A 24684-nucleotide genomic window follows, 5' to 3' on the forward strand; every position below is an offset into this window, starting at 1 on the left:
TCCAACCAGTCCATTCTGAAGGAGATCAGCCCTGGGATTTCTTTGGAAGGAATGATGCTAAAGCTGAAAGTCCAGTACTTTGGCCACCTCATGCAAAGAGTTGACTCATTGGAAAAGACTCTGATGCTGGGAGGGATTGGGGGCAGGAGGAGAAGGGGACGACAGAGGATGAGATGGCTGGATGGCATCACTGACTCGATGGACATGAGTCTGAGTGAACTCTGGGAGTTGGTGATGGACGGGGAGGCCTGACGTGCTGCAATTCATGGGGTTGCGAAGAGTCGGACATGACTGAGTGACTGAATTGATAAGTGCTTGAGAAATGCCCCAGTGTTCTATGTACTGGTTATTCTTTAGATTCGTTGCATTCATAGATGGCTGATCTTGCCCTTTCTATTTTTTTAGCTCTCCAAGTATCTTCTCTAGTTTCATCCACTCCTGTAATGAAATTGTCTTCCCAACCCAAATATGTTCCAAATGTTTACTTCTTGGAACCTTGAAATACTGTGTATTGTAGGGAAGTGCCAAGAGAGCAGTAAATGGGTGTCCAGGTCTGGAGTCTCAGACGAAGCCTCCTGAAGGAAACGGCATTCACAGCAAGATGCGAGGCTATTTCTAAGGCCTCCTCAGACAACCATTTTGCCTTTTTGCAATTCCTTTTCTTGGGGCTGGTCTTGATCACTGCCTCCTGTACAGTGTCATGAACCTCTGCCCATAGTTCCTCATTCCTGGCACAGAGCAACTAAAACCCTTGGAATTTCCTGCATGATGGGAGTGCTTTTGTTATTCACAATGACCCCCACCCTTCCCTTCAACCATACCTGAGTTTATGCTACTGAAGTAACTCTCAGTGGATCCCTTCAGTATGAGGGCTGGTTAGCCAAAAAAACCAAAGATGTGATTAAAGAGTTGAAAGTTTCAAACTGCAGTGAGGTGAGAGGGGCTAGAGTTGACCAGTGATTCAATCATTTATGTCTATATAATGAAGCCTCCATAAAAACCCCTAAATGTATGCATATAGCTGATTCACTTTGTTGTAGAGCAGAAACTAACATAACACTGTAAAGGAGCTATACTCCAATTAAGAAAAAAAAAAAAAAATCCCTAAATGGCAGTATTTAAAGGAACTTCCAAGATGATGAACACACCCACGTGCCAGGATAGTGGTGCACCCCAATTCCACAGAGACCGAGGCTCCTATGCTTAGGGACTTTCAGAACCTCATCCTATGTACCTCTGGATGTCCACTTTATATCCTTTATGATAAACTGTAGTAACAGGTACAGTGTTTTCCGGAGTTCTGTAAGTCATTCTATCAAAGCATCAAATTCCAGGAGAAGAAGCTGTGGGAATCCCAAGGGGCAGAACTTATAGTTGGTCTGCTGTAGGGTAGCCTGGGAACTCCACTTGCCAGTGGGGTTTAAGGTGGGGGCAGCGAGGTGGGACTGAGGCCTTAACTGTAGAGTCTACACTTCTCTAGGAGTTAGTGTTGCATTGAATCCAACTTTTGGACACCCAGTTGGTATCGGAGAATTGGAGAACTGGTATAGGGAAAGCACATGTTCAGTGTCAGACTTTGTGTTAGAATAAAAGACAAGGTGTTTTAATCTTATTAGTGTGAGTTTATGAGATTGCCACATTTGTAGGTCAAAGTAGGATGTTAGCAATTATGTGCATTTCAACACATGTTATCTGATATTAGGGTTTCTATCTCGTGTGCTTCCTTTCCATGACAAAATCTGTGCCCTTCTCCAAGTACGTCTTCCCTCAGCTGTCCAGGCACATGATAGGGTGTCATTCCTGGTCCCCTTGTGTTTAGGAGGGCCACTGGACCAACGACCATGCAGCACGTTTACCACTTCATGTTGAGCTGTTTAAATGGCTCTGCAGAACCTTTCTGAGCTCTCCCTCCCTCTGAGTGGCAGGTGGCAGCCCTGGAGATGGTGGCTGTCTATCACTCAGCACCTATGGTGACTACCGTGTGCAGAGCAGAATCATGGACTAGTAACTGAGTAAGCAAACGTAATATTTGTTTAAGTCACTGAGATTTGGAGGGGCTGTTTGTTACCACAAATAACCCACTGTAACCTGACTTACTTTCTGTCCACTTTGTTTTCCCAGTTTCTTTATTATATGAACGATATAATTTTGCTTCTATGTGCTCATGTTTTCATGGTAAATAAGAAAAAATGGAGGGATGAATTTAATATACTAAGTCATTTAGTCTAATTACCTTTATAAATTTCATGAAGGGAAAGCAGACAGTAGATACATTCATTTCTTAATAATAGTAAATATTTCTTACTGAAGACAGATGTCCTAAGAAAAGCAAAGAGCAAAATTGTTAGATTTATGCATTTTATCATGTCTTTGTATTTTATGAGTGGTTAATAATGAAAAAGAAATGCAAAGTATAGAGAAATATGAGCTTAAACTTTAAAAAATATAATACTAGAAAGAATAAAATAAATCCTAGAGCCTCTTTCTCTTCCTCCCTCCTTCCCTAGTATTTCTTCCTATGCTTTCATTATTGGTAACAGGGTTCAAAGTATTTTAGCAATAGATGATGTCCTCTATAGTACTAGTCCTGACAATAATATTTGCAATTTTCTATAATTCTTTGTGTTTATTAGTAAATTAATGAAAATCCACACCTGTTTGTCTCTTTGAAGAGGCAGAGATCTTTTTGTTTTTAGATGCTTTAGTGAAATTGCAATTTCCTCTCTGAGGGAAAAAATAATTATTCTCTCTTTAGAATGTAGAAATTAAATTGTACTGTTTTCTGTTTGCTACATAGGTAAGTAGTATCAGGACACGCAGATGAGTAAAGGTATTCAGCATCCTACCAGTCCTCAATAACCACTCTTGTACTTTGGGTATCTAGTCTTTTAAGTGCAACTTATGCATCAAAAGACTTTTGCAGGTTTGGGATAACCTGCTTTTTTCAGCAAACATAGAATGTGACCGTGGGGGTGATTCCCTCTAGCCAAGGTCAAACTGTGTAAGAGGCTGAATTGGGGGCGTGGATGTGAATGTATGGCAGGAGGAACTGGGGTGGGGAGATGGGGAGAAGGTCAGTGTAAACTAAAAACAAAGATATTGGCCCTGCTTATTTCCCAGGACTGCAAGCAGTTACTTATCCAGTCTTTTTGCTCTACTTAGAGAAGCTGTGCAGAGGAAACAAAGCCAGAAATCACATTTTTAACTATAATTATTTTTAATAGTCTGTTTCCCTGTAGAATGCATGTTAACCTCATTACTAGATTGACAACTCCTTGGAGAAGAAAACGAGGTCTTATATTTTCATAATGTAGTTCTGATAAAACAACTGCTAAATAATTATACAACTGATCTTTGGACAACATGGATTTGAACTGTGCATCCCCATTTATATGCAGATTTTGTTTAATAGTAAGTATTCCATGATCCATGGTCAGATGAATCCCAGGTGGGTAACCATAGACACAGAGGAACCTAACTGTAGATGTGGAGGAACCCTCAGAAATAGAGAGTTAACTACAAGTTTTTGACTGCACCCCAACCTCCATATTGTTCAGGAGTCAAGTATAGATTCATTTGGAAACATCGTAACATAGGAAACAGGACCCCACAAAGACTGAGTCTGAAGTCCACCTGAGTCTCCTCCAGCTCAGTAGTCATGGGTTCCTGGAAAAGGTTCATGACATATCCCAGTCTATTTTCTCATGGGTGAAATGATGATATCGATACCTTATTGGTTGCTGTGAATGTTAAATCACATAAAATAGAATAGGTGATGTGTAGATATTACTCAACGACTGATAGCTATTATTTTCTAACTTTCTTGTAGCTCCAAACATTTATCAATTTCTTAGATTTGTAGATTTTTACTGGTTAATTTGTCTAGGCAAGGAATAAGCAAATAACACTGAAAAATAAAAATCTGCCAGTTACTTGTTACAAGACAGAAGCACTAGTGATGGGCTCCTCACCATCACAATAAAGAGATAATTGATATGGCCAAAACTCATTAAATCTGAGTATTAATCTGCCAACAGCCACTTGTTAAAAAAAAAAAAAAAAAAAGTATAGCCCTGGCATGAAAGAAAACACTTTCTGGCTGCTGGTGTGGTAATCCCTCCTGTTTAACTGAAGGCTTCAAGTAGGTGGAAGTTGTAACCTGTGCCACATATTCCAAGAGTCATAGAGCTGTCAGGTCCTGAGGCCCCACGAGAAGCAGCCAGGACACAAGGGGTTAAACTGCCTTGCCCATGGGGCAGCTTTCAAGGGTCACTAGAGGGCAGCAAACAGATGCAGACCAACAGCTGTGTAACCAGAAGCCCTTCAAGTAAAGACTGCTCCTTCTGCCCCATCCAGAGACCATACCTGGGATGCTATGCAGAGCCCAGCAGCAAAGTTGGTACTCCAGACAAAAGGTTTTTAAGCAGAAAAGACAATTTTATCTACACCCAAGACAATCTACCTTCTCAATGTCAATAACTCTCAAATATTCATCTCTAGCCCAAACCTATCTTCTGAGTTCCCTGCCTATATATCCACATGAATGTCTCTGTCTCCTGAAATTCATCATCTTTATACTTTCCCACAGACAAGTTGGTGTAGGCGTCAGGAGGATATTCTCGCGAGTTGGACCATCACCTCTCTTCATCTTCACCGATACCACCCAAGTCCATGCCACCAACATGTCTCACTGGAATCACTCCTACGCCCCTCTATTCTCCTCTCAGCTACACCGGTGTGCTGCTACTTTATCCAGAATTTAAAGAGTTTTTCATAACACAAATCTGTTTAAATGGTCCCGGCTGCTGAAAATTCTTTGAAATTTCCCCCTTTTTCTTAGAGTGAAAACAGAAATCCACATTGTAATCTGTAATAGCTAGTCTGGCTCCTATCTTTCGCTTGACATCTGTGTTCCACCTACTTTGAACCTTTCAGTTTTACCATGTAGCAAGTTTCCTCTTGCCACAGGAATTTTGCACATACCTGGAACATCTTTTCTACTCTTCTCCTACTTAACATCTCATCACTCTTGGCTCAGACGATACTTCCTTGAGGAAGCCTTTCCTGACCCTTCACTAGGTCATGCCCTTTGTTATTTGCCTTAGAGCATGGTATACTATTCCTCCACACAACCTTTCCCAACTTGAGATCTCTTTTCATTGCCTTCTGACTTTATTCTTGATAAAAAATCAGCCGTGATATTTTTGGTCATTGTTCCCTTGTATGTAATGTCATTTTTCTCCTGTGGATGCTTGCATGATATTTTCCTCTATCTTTGGTTTTCAGAAATTTGACTGTGATGTGCTTAGGTTCCTTTACAATTTGGAGTTCATTGAAATCTTGGATTTGTAGATTGAAATTTTCCCATAGTATCTGAAAATTTCCAGGTGTTATTTCTTCAAATTTATGTTCTGGCCCATTTTCTCTCTCTTTTCAATTTGGGATTCCAAATACATGTATGTTAGGCCACTTGACAGGTAATTGATGATCTGTAAAGTGTCTCACAATAGTTTTCTCTGTGTCTTAGTTTTAACACTTCCTAACCAGTCTTCAGGTTCACTGATCTTTTCTGTCACAGTTTCTGTTCTTCTGTTAGGCCACAGACTGAATGTTGTGTTCCCCAAAATTCATATGCTAAAAACAGTCCTCAGTAGGATGGTATTAAATGAGGGCTTTGGGATGCAATTAGATCATAAGGGTGAAGTTCTCATAAATGAAATTAATGCCTTTACAAAAAAGGCCCCAGAGAGATTTCTCATCCTTTCTACCATATGTGGTTACCACCATAGGAAGTGGGCTCTCACCGGACATCAAATCTGACCACGTCTTGGTCTTGAACTTCCCAGCCTCCAAAACTGTGAGCCATATATTTCTGTTTATAAGGCACTCATTCTACGGTATTTTGTTGTAGTAGCCCAAACAGACTAAAATACCCATCTAATCTATTTCAGGTAATTTTACTCTAGAATTTCTATGTGGTTCTTTTTCTTATGGTTCCCATTTCTCTGCTGAAATTCATCTACTCATCCACTGTAGCCATCTGTTTAAGAAAATACCTGAATGTACTCACAATAGATGTTTAAAAATCCTTCTCTTTAGTTCTCATATCTGGCTTATCTATGGACCTGCTTCTGCCGATAGATTTTTTTTGTTGATTTATCACATTTCCTTGCTTTCCTGCATGTTTTGTAATCTTCTAAATTATCTCTTAAACATTATTCATATAAAAACAACAGAAATATTTTTTGATTTGTTTTCCCACTCAAGTTCTAGCTCTTTCCTAATGATCACTTGAGGAGCAAGTGATCCTTCATATTTTACTAAGAGGTGAGCTGGCTTAAATCTGGACTACATCTCCCATGGCTAGATGCATGGATTTTCTATCCTAGCTTTCACCCTACAGAAGCCACTCTCTACCCTCAACAATTTAACTGCCGCCTAGTTCACAAACTTTGCCTCTGCCAGTTCCAACACACACACACACACAAATCTTTTTGCCAACAAGTTAGACCAATGCCAATGACAAGTCTATGAGCATAGGTTGTTTAACAAGCAAGTAGGATACTTTCAATCGCCCTTGATTCCTATTAGACAAATGGAGTGTTTCTAGATTTTCTGGGCCAATACATCAAAAAAAAAGCCTGAGTCTGAACTGCCTGTCTATATTCCTATTCAATTATGCTAGTTTAGTCCTGTTTTTGAGCTATTCCTGACCAAGATCTACCTGAAAATAAAGTCTATAATTAGTCTCAGTAGCTGTATGCCCTCTGAGCTTCATATTAAAACATTATACTAGAAAAGACATGGGGACATGGGATTTGAAGTTAAATGAACCTGAGTTTGAATGCTAGCCCCACGACTTTTTATAGCTGGGACACTGGCATCTTATTAAGCTTTCTGAGAACCAATTTCGTTACTCATAGATGGAGAAAACAATATCTGCCTCATAGGATTGGGAGGACTTAACGAGCATTTAATAAGTAATGAGCACTGAATGAAATCTTGCCATATGCCAGGTATTAGGCTAAGTACTTCATCCATGTTATCTCATTTAAATGTCACAACGTTCTTTGTAGTTCATACTGTTATTATTATTCTCATGGTGATATGAAAAAATTGAGTTTTAAAGAGGCAAAGTCATTTACCTCTGTCATGTAAGTCAGTAGTGGTAAAACAAGGATATAAACCTAAAAAATCTGAAGAAAGGGCCTATAGTTATATTTATTGACCATGGTTAAATTCCTGGAACTTACTGACCTTCAACATAGTGCTTTTACTATTAATAATTAATATCACTAAAATTAATAATGCAAATAAAGTAAATCTTCATTTAGTTGGCTTGGTCTAGATGACCATGTTTTAGATGTCTTGTTTTCCCACCAACTTACCACTAGAGGCTTCTTACTACGCCCCTCTGAGAGTCAGAACTCTGACCTGGACGCCATGCCTCTCGCTTAGGGCTCTAACCTGCCCTGCTAATATCAGCCTCCTTACCCATAAGGCAGAGTCCTGCTCAACTGCTTAGAAGAACATTCCCGGAGTGTACCCAAGGACTCATGTTAGTAGATGATACGTTTAAAAAATGCCATACAAATGCTGCTTTTCTGAATCTCCCTCTCATCACATACCAAACATTCTGAGAGCCCCTTCAGCTAAGAAATCAGATATAGTTTGTTTGACCTAGGGTTGTCCAGGTTTCCCTGTTTATGTGAACACAGAAGCCTTTTATGGACAACTATTGATTCCTCATCTTGGAGTGTTATATATATGTGTCTTCATGTAAACATCTGTGTCCTGTTCCTTTAGATGCTCCACAGCCCTTAAAGCAGAAATCAGTTAAGGCTCACAGATTGCATGAATGATTGAAAGAGAAAGCAAATACCTAGCAGTAATCACTGTAACACAAATTGTTAATTGGGAAGGAGAAAAGAGTAGACATTTTTCCTTTTAGTTTCCTGACTCCTCTGTCAATTATACTAAAATGTTTAGACTAAGGTTGAAAGTGAAAGTGTTAGTCACTCAGTGTCTGACTCTTTGCGACCCCATGGACTGTAGCCCACTGGTCTCCTCTGTCTATGGAATTCTCCAGGCAAGAATACTGCAGTGGGTTGCCATTTCCTCTTCCTGACCCAGGGATCCAACCTAGGTCTCCTGCATTACAGGCAGATTATTTACCATCTGAGCCACCAGCCCACCAGACTCAGGTTGAAATGAAGTATAAACGGAACCAAACAAGTGATTCACAATACATTTGCTATACACATTTCTTTCCTTTTTGTGGGGGTGGGGAAGGGAATATATATTATCTATATACATTTCTTTCCTTTTGGGGCCACACAGAGAAGGGAGATAAAGAGGAGGATAATATTCCTAGGAAATGTTGCTTTTAGTGCAGTGTCTCTTACTGAACTAATCACTCTCTTGGTAGACATTACGCTAATGTATTACTTATTAATTATTCCAGTATTTGACTGTGATATTATTAATAAGGAGGAATTACTTCAGTGCTCATCTTTTACTCTACTACATTCTTACTAGGTTTGAACTGTAATTCTTCCTTTTTACAGTGCTCTGTAGGTCTCTTACTCCACACATAGCTTTATGACACAATAAACTCACCCTTCACATTCACTATTTTGGGTAGCATAATAAAGGAAATAAAGTCATTATTCTTTTTCTTGAAAACCCTCAAAATATCGATGAGGGCTTACTATGTTATGGACTGAGAGTGTGCAAGAACTTGAAGAGCAATTTCCCACAGAAAAGAGTAAAAATCTATCTATCTAATAACTGGGGCTGATATACAAGGTAAGGAGGAATACATTTTGAAAATTAAAAAGATGGTTCTAGAAAAGATCAACTAAAAAGTACTGCCTTGTCTTATTTTTATACCTCTTCATATTAAATAATGAGATCATATTTTCTTGGTAGCAGGTGACATCAATTTTTAGAATAAGGAAGACAAATTGTCCTCTCTTACCTAATCAACTACAGTTCATGTTTCCATGTCCAAGTAAGCATCCTTTCCTCAGGGATACTTCCTAAATCCCAGTCCAGATAAAGCTCCCCACTTACCTATGCTCACAGAGCTATGTTCTTTGACTTCATAATACCTATATTGGCTACAATTTGAATGGGTTTCTCCTTTCACTGGACTCAAAGTCTGGAAAGTCACGGCTGGCTTTGCTCACCATTTTATCACCTGCACTTAGCACAGCATCTGGTCCAGAGTAAACCGGCCACAAATATTTATGAATAAGCAATATGTTAAACAGAAAATATTTGTGGAATAAATCTTGCTATAGGCAATGGTGATTGAAGTTCTCAAAACAACGTAGTGCAGTATCTGAAACAGTACTTGATTCCTTAACGGTTTTTATTTCTAATCTTTTTGCTTGGAAGTAGGATTCATGATCACAGAAAACTAGCCAATCTGATCACATGCACCACAGCCTTGTCTAACTCAAAGAAACTAAGCCATGCCGTGTGGGGCCACTCAAGACAGATGGGTCATGGTGGAGAGGTCTGTATTCTTGCCTTGAGAACCCCATAAACAGTATGAAAAGGCAAAATGATAGGATACTGAAAGAGGAACTTCCCAGGTCAGTAGGTGCTCAATATGCTATGGGAGATCAGTGGAGAGATAACTCAAGAAAGAATGAAGGGATGGAGCCAAAGCAAAAACAATACTCAGCTGTGGATGTGACTGGTGATAGAAGCAAGGTCTGATGCTGTAAAGAGCAATATTGCATAGGAACCTGGAATGTCAGGTCCATGAATCAAGGCAAATTGGAAGTGGTCAAATAAGAGATGGCAAGAGTGAGCATCGACATTCTAGGAATCAGCGAACTAAAATGGACTGGAATGGGGGAATTTAACTCAGATGACCATTATATCTATTACTGTGGGCAGGAATCCCTTAGAAGAAGTGGAGTAGCCATCATGGTCAAAAAAAGAGTCCGAAATGCAGCACTTGGATGCAATCTCAAAAACAAAAGAATGATCTCTGTTTGTTTCCAAGGCAAACCATTCAAAATCACGGTAATCCAAGCCTATGCCCCAACCAGTAACGCTGAAGAAGCTGAAGTTGAATGGTTCTATGAAGACTTACAAGACCTTTTAGAACTAACACCCAAAAAAGATGTCCTTTTCATTATAGGGGACTGGAATGCAAAAGTAGGAAGTCAAGAAACACCTGGAGTAACAGGAAAATTTGGCCTTGGAGTACAGAATGAAGCAGGGCAAAGGCTAATAGAGTTTTGCCGAGAGAACGCACTGGTCATAGTAAACACACTCTTCCAACAACACAAGAGAAGACTCTACACATGGACATCACCAGATGGTCAATGTTGAAATCAGATTGATTATATTATTTTCAGCCAAAGATGGAGAAGCTCTATATAGTCAGCAAAAACAAGACTGGGAGCTGACTGTGGCTCAGATCATGAACTCCTTATTGTCAAATGCAGACTTAAATTGAAGAAAGTAGGGAAAACCACTAGACCATTCAGGTATGACCTAAATCAAATCCCTTATACAGTGGAAGTGAGAAATAGATTTAAGGGGCTAGATCTGATAGATGGCCTGATGAACTATGGACGGAGGTTCGTGACATTGTACAGGAGACAGGGATCAAGACCATCCCCATGGAAAAGAAATGCAAAAACTTAAAATGGCTGTCTGAGGAGGCCTTACAAATAGCTGTGAAAAGAAGAGAAGTGAAAAGCAAACAAGAAAAGGAAAGATATTCCCATTTGAATGCAGAGTTCCAAAGAATAACAAGGAGAGATAAGAAAGCCTTCCTCAGTGATCAGTGCAAAGAAATAGAGCAAAACAACAGAATGGGAAAGACTAGAGACCTCTTCAAGAAAATTAGAGATAACAAGGGAACATCTCATGTGAAGATGGGCTCGATAAAGGACAGAAATGGTATGGACCTAACAGAAGCAGAAGATATTAAGAAGAGGTGGCAAGGATACACAGAAGAACTAAACAAAAAGATCTTCATGACTCAGATAATCACGATGGTGTGATCACTGACCTAGAGCCAGACATCCTGGAATGTGAAGTCAAGTGGCCCTTAGAAAGCATCACTATGAACAAAGCTAGTGGAGGTGATGGAATTTCAAATCCTGAAAGATGATGCTGTGAAAGTGCTGCACTCAATATGCTAGCAAATTTGGAAAACTCAGCAGTGGCCACAGGACTGGAAAAGATCAGTTTTCATTCCAATCCCAAAGAAAGGCAATCCCAAAGAATGCTCAAACTACCGCACAATTGCACTCATCTCACATGCTAATAAAGCTATACTCAAAATTCTCCAAGCCATGCATCAGCAATACGTGAACCATGAACATCCAGATGTTCAAGCTGGTTTTAGAAAAAGCAGAGGAACCAGAGATCAAATTGCCAGCATCTGCTGGATCATTGAAAAGGCAAGAGAGTTCCAGAAAAACATCTATTTCTGTTTTATTGACTATACCAAAGCCTTTGACTGTGTGTATCACAATAAACTGTGGGAAATTCTGAAAGAGATGGGAATACCAGACCACCTGATCTGCCTCTTGAGAAACCTATATGCAGGTCAGGAAGCAACAGTTAGAAGTGGACATGGAACAACAGACTGGTTCCAAATAGGGAAAGGAGTACGTCAAGGCTGTATATTGTCACCTTGCTTATTCAACTTATATGCAGAGTACATCATGGGAAACGCTGGACTGGAAGAAGCAAAAGCTGGAATCAAGACTGCTGGGAGAAATATCAATAACCTCAGATATGCAGATGACACCACCCTTATGGCCGAAAGTGAAGAGGAAGTAAAAAGCCTCTTTTTGAAAGTGAAAGAGGAGAGTGAAAAAGTTGGTTTAAAGCTCAACATTCAGCAAAGTAAGATCATGGCATCTGGTCCCATCTCTTCATGGCAAATAGATGGGGAAACAGTGTCAGACTTTATTTTTGGGGGCTCCAAAATCATTGCAGATGGTGATTGCAGCCATGAAATTAAAAGATGCTTAGTCCTTGGAAGGAAAGTTATGACCAACCTAGATAGCATATTCAAAAGCAGAGATATTACTTTGCCAACAAAGGTCCATCTAGTCAAGGCTATGGTTTTTCCAGTGGTCATGTATGGATGTGAGAGTTGGACTGTGAAGAAAGCTGAGTGCCAAAGAATTGATGCTTTTGAACTGTGGTGCTGGAGAAGACTCTTGAGAGTCCCTTGGACTGCAAGGAGATCCAACCAGTCCATCCTAAAGGAGACCAGTCCTGGGTGTTTATTGGAAGGACTGATGCTGAGGCTGAAACTGAAATACTTTGGCCACATCATGCGAAGAGTTGACTCATTGGAAAAGACCCTGATGCTGGGAGGGATTGGGGGCAGGAGGAGAAGAGGATGGCAGAGGATGAGATGGCTGGATGGCATCACCGACTCGATGCACATGAGTCTGGGTGAACTCTGGGAGTTGGCGATGGGCAGGGAGGCCTGGCGTGCTGCGATTCATGGGGTCGCAGAGAGTTGGACATGACTGAGCGACCGAACTGAACTGAACTGATGATTCCAGATGAGGAATCAAAACAAATGGGTTAGCAACTTGGATCCCATTGGGCACACATTCAGCTCTCAGATGCCCTAATTTTTAATAATATAGAGCTGGGATTCTAATTGTTAATTCATTGTATTGATTCCCTAGGACATTGTGTTTCCCATTCTTGACTTGTAATCGAACTTTTCCATACATGTCTGCAATAAAGAAGAAGGGAGTGGGTTACTGAATGGAGTGCACAGAGATGATACAGGGTAGCCCACTGAGGAAAGTGGTCCCAGAGAAAGTAACTCAATACCCTCATTTTAGTAACACCTCAGGGTCTTAGGGGTATAAGTGACTTTGATGGAGACAAATTTAAACAGCTAACAGTTACAATTGGTTCTGTGGTTTTCAAGGAAGTAGAGAGTGACTGTTTCTGGCGGAGGGAGGGCCAGTGTCAAGGAGGAGAGAAATGATGATTTAATGGAAGTAGAGCTGACAGGGGCCTGGCTCCTCGCACACTTTCACACAGCATGTTCCAAGGTAGCTGGAGGTCTGAACCTTTGCTGAAGAAAATGGGGAAGGCAAGGAAGTTTTTATTGAGTTCCTGTGAATATGATGTCAGCAGATCGTATCCTGACTTAATGCTGATATGTGTGCTTTCTAGTATATTCTGTTGAACTCTTTGACACAACTTTCCAGTGAGAGTGCATGAGAGAATTCATGAAAAGGTGCAGATACATGTGCTACAATATAAGATTGGTAGACCATGTCATACTTCTAACAAATACCTAAATTGTGTTATCCTTCACTTATGCTATTTTACTTCACTATACTATTTTACCCTGAGTGGTCATTGATTTTCCTGTGAAAGAAGGATCCTCTGTGACTGGTCTCCTCAGGTTTGAAAAGACCTGAAGATAAGATGAAATTTGAGACTGACTCAGGAAACAAAGATATTTCCCGGACAATTGTTAATCTAACCTGTGGAGACTTATTAATAGTCAATCAAGATTTTCCGGGAAACTCCCCCTTAATATGAGCTTTTGGTTGAAAGACAGAAGTTTTTCTACATAGATCCTGGGCACAAAGACTTGAGCCCTCTTCCAGGTTGCTCAGGGGGCAGCTCTAAGGAAGTCCCTTGCTTCCTCAGTTATCAAATGAAGGCAATTTCCTGTGATAGCTCTGTCCACCTCTTAAGATTGGAGGGAATGTTGTGGATTTTAAAGCACTTGGAAAATTGAAAGTAATAAACAAATAGAAAACAGTGTTATTGTAAGTGTGGAGTAAAGCTTGATGCAGAACTACCAGCAGTCATAATAAAATAATCATACTTAATCTGGCAATTTATGTTCATAGGCCTCTATACAGAGGCCTGGCTTCCCTGGTAGCTCAGCTGGTAAAGAATCCACTTGCAATGCAAGAGACCCAGGTTCGATTCCTGGGTTGGGAAGATCCCCTGGAGAAGGGAAAGTCTACCCACTCCAGTATTCTGGCCTGGAGAATTCCATGGACTGTATAGTCCATGGGGTCACAAAGAGTTGGACACGACTGAGTGACTTTCACTTCCACTTTCACTTTATACAGAGGCCCATTCTAAATTAAAGCTAATAAAGAACGTAGGTTTGTGTATACCAATTGATGTGTAAATGGAGCCTGCATCATTATCATCATCCCTGTTACCACCACCGCCTTCATTACCATCAGCATCACCATCATCCTTGTTATCATCACTGTTGATGTTGAGCAACTACTGTCTCAGGCACGAGACAGGACCTTGCCCTTCATGTTACCATTAAATCCACAAGACTGCTCCATTGTTATCCTCATTTGAGAACAAAGGGGTTATGATAGGGACAGAGTAAAGGGACAAAGTAGGTGATTAAATAGTTAATCCCACTAGCAGATTGTAAGTAGAAAAGATATGAGAGACCCCTGTAAGTTAATGATTACTCAAACAAGGTTTGCTTAACCACAAAACCAAACAGGCTTGCTTAGCAACAAAACCATGCAACTGAAGCACGAGGCGTGCTCCAAAACAATAGAACAGTGGTGGCACGAGGCCCATTTCCTGCATAGTGAACCCAGTAAGTTAGGACATGCTCTCTGCACATATAAAAAACAATAGAACAGTGGTGGCATGAGGCCCATATCCTGCATAGTGAACCCAGTAAGTTAGGACATGCTCTCTGCACATATAAAAAAACAATAATTTGTGGACCTATCCTGTCCATGTAGGGACAAAAAAACTCCACTGTCCAACCCGGAGGAGAAGTCAACGATGAAAGCATGACATCCACTCAAGAATGATACAGGTATTCTCCCCCTCCCCACTTTTCCTTTGATTATCAAACTGTAGCCCAGTAAGTTCTCAGGGCATGGCACCTTCTTGCCCACCTACTTGTAGGCCTCACAAGCATCCTATTCTAATAAATCACTTATCACTTTGTTTCTCACTAAAGTCTTTCAGACATAAAGGACTGGAGCTCTTCAGAGCTCCCTGGAACGCTACCTAATGGTTTCAGTTAGAAGCTCCATAAAGCTGCTACTGGTTCCCAAACTCATTCAGATATCAAAATAACCTGAGGGTTTTTAAAAAATGCAGATGCTTCGGTCTTACAAAAAACCTAAAGCAGAGACTCTATTGATGGATCCAGAGCAGTTGTGAATTTATTTCCAAGCTCTACAGATGGTTATTTTGAGCAGGTGGATTTGTGAATGACTGAGCTCAGTAACGTCTCCAAGGTCACAAAGCTGGGAGCAAAGCTGGACCCTAACCAGGCTGGTCCCTGATTCCCGTGTCAGTGCTTAACCACTTTTCTGTCTTGCCTGCCTGGAAATAACAATCTATTTAATTTAACAGCTGTCTTTTAATGACTTTAATTGGATTTTCCACATCCTACCTCCACTGTTAAACTATACTGCAAGATTACTTTTCCCTTAATGACCATTTAGATGTTTCAGATGAATGACTTAGTTCCCAAGGATACTTTATACCATGGCCAACTGTTAATGATATGGTGGCATTTACCTGAATATAATAACTACCAAAAATTAAGATCACAAAATGTGAGGGTCTGTGTTTGACTGGGGAACTCACAACCAGTGATCAGAGAATATCCATTCAGGGTTGAAGGAGTTTTTCTTGCAAGAGGCTGTTAGTCAAAGTGGATAGAGCCAATGGCTGTGGTGAAAGTATATGCTTTATCTACTTGAAGGTCTATGTGAATTTCCCAGGAATCTTATTAAAAAGCATATATTAATTTAGCATTTCTGGAGTGGGCTTGACAGTATACATTTCTAAGCTCCCAGCTGATGCTAAAGCTGCTGGGGATCCTAGGCAACTGTAGCCATAGAATGGCCATGAGGAGATCCACCTTCAGAAGAATGAGCACAGCCCTGATGAGTGAGGATCAGACTGCCCCCTAGCAATGGGAACATTGGGTGGGGCAAAAAATTGCAGAGGACAGTCAGAGGTATCCTTCTGACAGGAGAAAAAGAACAGATGGAAGGCATTGCCCAGTAAAGCTCTATTATCTATTATGGAGTAGGGAAATGTTATTTGTTTAAGTAAATTTAAACACTGATTAGAGGGCTTACAAACATATGGTTATGATAGTTACATACATTTGGAAATATTCTGTGTGAGTGAGTGAATTCTAGGTCAACACTGATTGACCAGCTGGGACAAGAAGGGTGCTGCTGAACAATGAGTTTCTCGGGAGGATCCCATGAGCCAAGGATCCCATGGCACGTGCCCTGTCTAGCTCAGGGGACACCGCCTCTTGCAATCATTGTGGTCACACCCCTACCTGTCAGGTGATGAATGGCATGGTACTGTGAAAAGTCAAACAGAAATGAAATAAACAGTAATTGGAACATGTGCTTTGGCTAATACATTTTGTTCTTCATGTCAGGGGAAGATTTGGTTGATGGATTTGTCTAAGGGACAAAGGATGAAATAACCAGAGAATGGGCTTTCATTTTAATTAGGTGGAACTGTAATGAAACTATAACTCTTAGAACATCTGAGTTATTTACAACCTGTAACTATCCAGAATGAAAATATACTAGGTGTTGTGAACTGCATTGAGTCTCCTGCTCTTCTGGGTCATGTGAAAGCCATCTGGGACTGCAAAAGGACAGGGTTCATTCTTCAACTAGATGGCTTCTCCAACTTAGCCTGGAACTGTGAAAGTTTGGTAGCACCTTGACAGCCCCTTGTAGCTAGCAGAAAGCATTGAGCCTACCTAAAGTGATTGAAGGGGAAGGAAGGAGGAGAAAGCTCCATGGGCCCATCTAGTTAGGAAGGGTTCTGATACAGGAAACATCACTGCTCTGAACTTCTGAAGGGCTGGCACCAAAATAGGCTGGAACCATGGCTGCCTTTAGAGGCAGGTGAGCTAAGTGGCAACAATGACAATCAGAAGGTCCTAACAGAGACCACATTCAGTTCTTGCCACCTACTGCCAAGCAGAACTGGAGCTCAGGGCTGCAAGAACTTTTGCTTTTTTTCCCAAAAGAAACCAATTTTTCTGTAAAATTGCCTATTTTTTTTTCTTACAGGTCATCAACAAGATCATATCCAACAAAAGCCACTGGCAGCTAAATAAAATAATGTCTTTAAGGTGTGTAGAGGTGGTAGTAACCATGGGACTGTATTTTTACACAAGTTCAGAAACAGCATGGGTTTTCAGAGATTGAACCCAGAAGTGGGATGCAGCAGCAGAGAAGGTGAACATGGTGTTTCCAGGCCCTCTCTTCCCCACACATGCTTACCCTGCTCTCTTTCTTCTTACCCCCTCTCCATTCCTGACAACATGTTATAAACTTATTTGTGATGTTCACCTTCTGACAAGCCCCTCCCCTCAACCAGAATGAATTCTTCATGAGGGCAGGGGCTCATCCGTCTTCTCTTGGTTGTCTCTCCCACACATCGGCCGTTATCTGGTTCATAGCAGGTGCATAATTAATAGGTGCCCAGTGAATAATAAATGACTGATCCATGCCTTGATCTGAAACATCAAAGCCAGGAGGAGCTTGTGTTATAGGGCTCTTATGCCAGAGTCTGATGTCCAATTTCTAGGGGTTCTTGAGGTTGCTTTGGGTAACTCAGGATAATTCCTATCCAAAAATTTGAAGGAGAATAAAATAAATCCTAAATCCTGCTTATACTTTGCTAAAAAAAAATCTGCAAGAGAGAAAGGCAAATACACATCCACTCATGTGTTTAGCTGTGATCATGAAAATCCTGACTTCTTGTCTGAAGCCGTGTAAAACAAGAACTTTCATTTAGAAAGCAGAGCTGAGTAAACAGACCCAGGACCCATATCTGCTGACACACGGTGCTGTACGGAGAGTGTAGCAGGACATTAGGAATGCTGCGTTCTCTAAGAATTCTGCACACAAATGGGCATGAGGGGATAAAAAGCAACGCTGGGGAACTTCTAGTTCTTGCTGAAAAAGAAAATTCTGGCTCTAAATCTAGCACTACCCAGCAAGAAGGGCATCTCCTCTGTGGCTGCAAATAAAGCTGGTACTCCTTTGCTCAAACAAAACCACTTATCATACACTACTTCAAATAAGCAAAGCTCCAAACAGCTAGCCACACATGCATGTTTTTGCCACCTGCTGTCTGTGCAAAATAGCTATGCCATGTGCATGCCCTAGTTTAAACCAATCTTTGAATTTCACACAAAAGCATTCTCCCTCTACCAAGCTCCTTTCCTAAAGTTAAGTCCACAAAAGGATAGAAATACATTTCCTGTTAAGTGAGGAAAAAAAAAAAGAAAGATGTTTAAAGGACAGTCCAGACCTTTTATAAAAGCACTTACTTTGAAAGAACAGGACAGATTATGTATTCAAAACAAGACACCTTCTACAGAGCAGACGGAGAAGTTGTTCACTGTCCCAGCCTTGCTCTGGGCTTGCAGCTCCGGTCCTGCTGGGGGTAGTTAACAGAAATGGTTGAGCCTGCGTGGCCTGGTCCTCCAGGGCTGCTGCATCAGGATGACGCTCAGAACTATCATTGGGGCAGGCTGTGAGCAAGTCAGCAGGGCAGTCTTACCTCTGTGCTGAGGCTGCTGCTTTCTAATGAGAAAATACTGGTGGCAGAGCTCTCCCCTCAGGTTCAGGCAGACCCAAAGCACCCCAGATAATCCTAGTTCAAGGCTAGGGGAGCACCCATCACCTGTTGGGCAGAGGCAAGCAGACCCTGAAGAAGACATCCCTTGTCAGGTCAGACCCCTTCCAGACTCACTCAAGACTACTGGTCTCCTTGACATAGTTCCTTGACTCTGCCAAGGGCATGACTCAGCTCACCCGTTAGCAATGTGGATCACAGTATTTCTCTCTCCGAGTCCAGGAGGACTGAGTTAAGGCAGTGACTGGAGAAAGGCTAGAGGGGAGACCACGGTGGTCCCTAACTTGGTAAAGTCGAAAGCTTGTGGCTTCATATGCAGGGAGATTTAGCTACAGTAGTCACTGCAGTACTGTGGCTTAGGACTCTAGAAACCGAAGACTATTTGGTGGGGGAGAAGAAGGAGAGTAAAGAGGAGAGGAGGGAGAGGGGAGGAGGAGCGAGAGGAAGAGGGGAAAGAAGAGAATCAGAGGAGGAGGAAGAGGATAGCAGTCAGCTTTTTAATTGAGTTTCCAAATCAATAAGTGTAGAGAATTAATGGTATGCCGACTTTCTATTGGTGTCAAGATGACAAATTGTAGGGTGGAACTGAGGCTTCTGATGACATTTTCCATTTATGCCTGGATGACACTGTAACTGAAAAGCCAGACAGAGCTATAGTGGAAGTTAAGGAGAGCCAGCTGTGCGCTTCAGACACCCAAGGATTCACACCTCGGTTTTCTAATTCATTCTAGACATGGAGCTCACCCTGCGTGGACACAAAGGGGTGGGATAAGGTCCAGGAAGTCTTGGGATCACTTTCAGTTTGAAATATATAATAAGAACACAAAATGTCAGGGAGCCATAGCATTCCTTTATCATATAGTCTGGGGTCAAGAGGAAGCAACAGACCAGGAACACTCCATAACTTAACAGAAGTTGTGAGCAGACTTGGGTCTACGGGGTGTTGGGTCAGGAACAGACAGGAAGCTGAGTGGAGCTGAGTCCTGGGCATCCTGGGGCCCTGCCATCTCTGGGAGATCCTGGGCACAGTCTCTCTGGTCCTCACTTTCTGTGTGAGAAGTTTTGAGATTCCTGGAATCTTAAAGGCCTATTCTTCTAAATCTCTTCACCTAGCACACGCCCTGACCCAGAGAGAAACCTAATAAGCCAGAGTTTGCTCTCTTTCTTCCACTCCCCTCCCTCCCACTACATTAGGCTGTGAATTCTGGCAAAGGATCACATCTTAGCACTGTCTCCCTGTCTCCAGCTGCTTCTGATCAAATTCTGAAAAGCCCAGAAAAACTGATTTTCTGAAGTCCCTGGAGGGTGTGGCAGATGAGCTTCTCAGAGAGCCCTTTAAGAAAGGACTCCACTGCCCAGCTTCCAGGAGGGCATCAGCTAACAACCCCCAACTCCTTCAGGTCCACCTCAGCCTTTGAGATGTGGTCTTCTGAGGGTGCTCTGAGCGACATGAGGCTACCAAGGCCTGGCTAACCCCACCCAATATGAGTGTTTCAAAACAGGCAGGCATTGCTCCTGAGAGCTCTGGTCTGGAAGAGACTGTCAGGCTGCAGTCCCGGCCTGATTCTTCTTCCTCTTCTCTTCCAGGCTTTACTTTTCTCATGAACAATCAGCGTCTATGTCCTCAGGGACCCAACAAACACAGAGATGCTAATCATTGTAACACACAAGCCATAAGGTTTGTTTGTTTTTCCAAAATGGAGCTTTGAGAGGTTTCAGGAAACTTATCTTTGAGCAAGAAGACCCTCTTTGTAGCATAATGATCTGCCTTGCAGATTCCTTCTCCATTGTCTTGTTCATTAACACTTAGTTCCCACCAGTTGTAGCAGTTCTCAGCCAGGGGTGCCTATTAGACCTTTTTAACAGCTAGTAATGCTGCACACTCATTTTGCAACATGGTAGATCTTCTTGGAACATATTAGGAAGGTGTAGAAAACCTTGGGATCATTTTTTATTTTGAAGATTTAATCAAAAAAGGCAAAAGTTATAGGGCCAGAAGATTTCCTTTATCCTACAGAGTTGGGGACAGGAAGTTTTACAGTGACTTGCAATGGAAACTGGGAATAAAGCAGCTGATTCTGTCCCCTCGGGTTTCCAGTGTCATTGTCATGCAAGAGGTTGTGGTTATGATTGCATTTCATAAACTATGTCCTTTGGGAGAATCAGCTGTGATCGCTGTCTTCTCTTTCTTGTTAATCAGGGAGTGCTCACTCACATAAATGTCAGGGGAGGATGCTCAACTGTTGTGTTTCCTGGATCACTGAATAAAATCCCCTGAGATGATGTGTGTGCCCACTTAACTGTGCTACTAGATTCAGAGAGTTTTATTTCAAGGAACAGTTTGTATCTGAAAATGCAGAGGAGCTGAGATTCCCTGGGACGGGGAAGTCCCCACTTTGCAAGGATGTTAGTCTTGGAAAGAGAAAAGGGGGGACATTCTACCAAAATGTTAAATGCACCCAAAGGAACTACTTGATATTTTTAAAAGGCTTCTCAGTATATCTTTACATCCAAAGAGAAAATTCAGAAGTCCCAGCAGGGTATAAGCAGATGAGAGTGCCATGCATTGGGAAAAATGTTCTTTTAGCAAAAGTCAAGTGTTCCCCAAATGGGGAAGACTAGGGGTGGGAGTAACCGGGTGAACTTCGAGAAAGCAACTCTGACAGCACAACAGACTGGGATGTGCCATAAGAAAAGGACATTTAAAGTCACCACACTCTGACTGTCCCTGGACATTTAGCAGCACACAACTAGGTCCCAATTTAATTCTTCCTGAATATAATACACAAAATGCTCATTCTCTAAATGCATTCCTCAAAACTCACTCATTAAGAAAGCACCCCTCTGGGTGCTCTGGAAGTGGTGCCCTGGGGTGAGATGGAAGAGAAGGGCTGAGCTTGAGGCCTGCTCATCCTGCTACAGGCTGGGCACCACCGGGACACTTAAGGAACATCCCCATGCATTCTTATCCTCGCTGAACGGTTATTTCAGGGATTAGTTGAATCTGCACTTGAATATGCTTAGTACATATGTGAGGCACTGTGCAGATGTAACTTTTATTATTTGTAAACAAAAGCCTCATTTCAAGATTGGCTGAGTGCATGCTCCCAGGGCAGCACCAGGGCCCACGGACAAGGATGCTAGCTCAGAAAGCCTGGATGCGTTTGAATCCCTGCTCCTCACTTACCCACTGGGAGACTTAGAGCAGTGACTGAGCCCTCTTTGGCCCAGTTCTCTAGTACATCAATGGTCATATCTACCTCTTCAGATTGTCGTGAGTGGAGAGGAACTGACACAAGAAAAGTGTGCAACACAAACGCTGATGCACCGTGCATATGTGCAAATAAGTAAATATGAGCTGCGATTTTTACAAGCCAGGGCTGCGCCCACAAGTCATAAAACTGTGCAATCCTAGCAGCAGAGGACTTAGAGGGACGTTTGAGGGGATCTGAAAGAAGGATCCTCTGGGAGAGCCACCAGCTGCTTGAGGTCCACTGCAATGAGCTGGTAACCTCCCAGTGGCTGGTTCCACTCAGAATCAGCAGGAGAAATCATTGCTCTGGTCTCCAGGTGTGCTTCTCCATGCCCGTATCAACTGCAAAGTATTCACCCACACCCCAGCAGAGCTCCGAGCTGTCATTCCAGAAGGAGCGTCAGAGAGTGTTCGCTTCCGGGTACAAATTCACTTGTGACAACCGTACATTCACATCACACAAGAAGAACGCAACATGCAAAGAACATCATCTCAAAATGGAGCACAGTCAAATTTGGGGTGAGGGGGAGATGCAGGCAGTGGGGGAGGGGTGGGTGATGGATCTCAAATGTCAGGGCTGCACTGGAGAGAATTCCTGGGCTGGGGCAACCACAAAGGGCTCCGGGCTGAGGCACATTCCATTATGAGTGGAGTGGTTTATAATGGAATGACATGGATGGGTTCTTATAATCAGAAAAACACACTGACCTTCACACTACACAGGTGCAGCAGCATAATGACCCACCACGTGTATGCGCATCAATTCCTGGGGAAAGTCCAACGAGGTTAACTCAGCGTGTATCCCAAGCAAACAAAGTCAGTGACATTCCCCCCATGAAGAACGTTGTGCCCCATCCCCACCAAGAGACCAGGTTTGGGCAACTGACACATACAAGGAAAGATTACATGAGGCTCATACTCATTTTTTAAAAGTTTTTTTTATGTGGGCTATTTTTTTAAAGTCTTTATTTAATTCGTTCCAATATTGCTTCTTTTTAACATTTTAGGTTTTTGTCTGCAACACCTGTGGGATCTTAGCTCCTCGACCAGGGATCGAACCCATATCCCTTGCATTGAAAGGTGAAGTCTTAACCACTGGGATGCCAGGCAAATCCCGGATTATACTCATTTTGGAGAAAAAAAAAATGGACCAATTAACAGCAAGCAGCATTATTTTATGCTGGATTTTTAAAGTTTAAGGGGTGAGAATCTTTCAGGAAACAAAGATTTGGTGTGGGAGCCCTACAGGGAGGGAGAGTTCTGTTCCTCCCCAGCTATCTGAGAAAACTATTTACAAGCATCCTCAGATATGCTCCACTTGTAAAATCCTTGCAACCACAAAGCAACCAGATCTATAGTTAAACTGCTGACATTTACTCAGATGTGAAAGACTCAAGAGGAAGCCCTATTCCCTTGCAGTGTATCACCCCAAATGGTAGCCAGGCACCACACCATCACCGCTTTAAATAGAAAAACCATGTCAACAATTAGAATTTGAAGAGAGAGATGCCAGGAAAACTGTGGTGATATTCTATGAGGGTCTTCTTAATCTGGCTATCACTTTGGTTCACTAGTTTTTCATCCTCATTTTCTACACTTATCTTCCTCTGAAGGGAAAGTTGTGGTGAGAGTAACCGGTATGGTCTTATTTCAGAAGAAAGCAGTATGGGATGTCAGCTTTCCAAAATCCTAGTGAAACCTGGTGTTGCTGACAAATGTGTTCATGCAAGAAGCGAGTCGGAAGCTTTTACTCTGGGTGCATGGATTATCTTCCCATCCCTGGTCCAAGCAGATGTGAATAGGAAAGAGAGTTCAGCCTCCATGTCCTAAGATCCTGTTCTGTGCCAAGCTCAGGCTGAGTGCTCCTCGGCTCTGCAGGAGCAAGGCCCCTGTCCTGGACATGACCACTCCTCAGGCTGACCCAGCTCAGTTCCATCTGCAGGCTTTCCCATGTTGGAGGTCCCCAGACTCTCCTATAGTTACATGAAGGCTCATATTCCAACCGAAGAACTTTATTACTCTCTGAAACTGACAACATCCACACTTCTTTGACAGCTTAGCACTCTCATCTGAAGTTCAAACCTAGCATTCACTGGAATTTCTCAGAAGCCCCCAAACACAGTGCAAAGGAGTTATTTATCCTCAGCCCTGACTCTGTAAGTCTTCCTCATCCACAAGATCTCCCATGGGGGAACTTGGATATCCACCTCTGGTTCTTTTTCTCCCCAAGCCCATCCTCTGCATCCAACCAAGTGACCAATTCATTCACTCGTTCCTCTTAGCTGTTCTAGATATCTGTTTCTCACCATTTCCACCTCTTCCATCATGGTGCAAGCCTCCCTTTCCTCCTGAATCTCAGTTGATCCTAACTGGTCTCCATCCTCACCTTAAAGACCTGCTCTACAACAGGCAGAATGCTTCTCAAAAAGGGAACATCTGACCAGTTGTATTACTTTCTTGCTTTAGTGACCTCACACTTCTTTTAGGCTAAAGTTCTAAATACCAGTTTGAGACTTCTTCAGACAAATAGGCCAAATGGATCTGGCCCTGCCTCTCTCCCCACCACAAATGATATCCCCACTCCTGCTGGCCACTCAGGGAGTTTCACAGCCTTCCCAGGCACTCCCTCTTCCTTTCCTGGAAGCTGCATATGATGTTCCCTCGTCTAAAACATGCTTCCCTCAGCCCTTTGTTCTCCACCTTTAGTTTTGGCTCATTCTGGGACCACCCCCCGCCCACCTCTAGCCAGAACAGATGCCGCTGGA

At 42.2% G+C, this 24684-nt stretch overlaps 1 protein-coding gene across 8 annotated transcripts in view; it reads right to left on the reverse strand.

The window, feature by feature from the left end:
* HECW1 (HECT, C2 and WW domain containing E3 ubiquitin protein ligase 1) overlaps positions 1-24684 on the reverse strand; it is a 481556-nt gene that overhangs the window by 305487 nt on the left and 151385 nt on the right. For 3 of the 8 annotated variants that reach the window (XM_070788042.1, XM_070788043.1, XM_070788044.1), the window contains exon 2: positions 22628-22685. The exons of the other annotated variants lie outside the window; for them this stretch is intronic. In XM_070788042.1, coding sequence (XP_070644143.1) covers positions 22628-22654 — 27 coding nt within the window. In that variant the 5' untranslated portion in view covers positions 22655-22685. The remainder of the gene's footprint in view (positions 1-22627; positions 22686-24684) is intronic. 8 annotated transcript variants of the gene reach the window in all.

This window comes from Bos indicus, chromosome 4 (genome assembly GCF_029378745.1).
Source record: "Bos indicus isolate NIAB-ARS_2022 breed Sahiwal x Tharparkar chromosome 4, NIAB-ARS_B.indTharparkar_mat_pri_1.0, whole genome shotgun sequence".
Taxonomy (NCBI): domain Eukaryota; kingdom Metazoa; phylum Chordata; class Mammalia; order Artiodactyla; family Bovidae; genus Bos; species Bos indicus.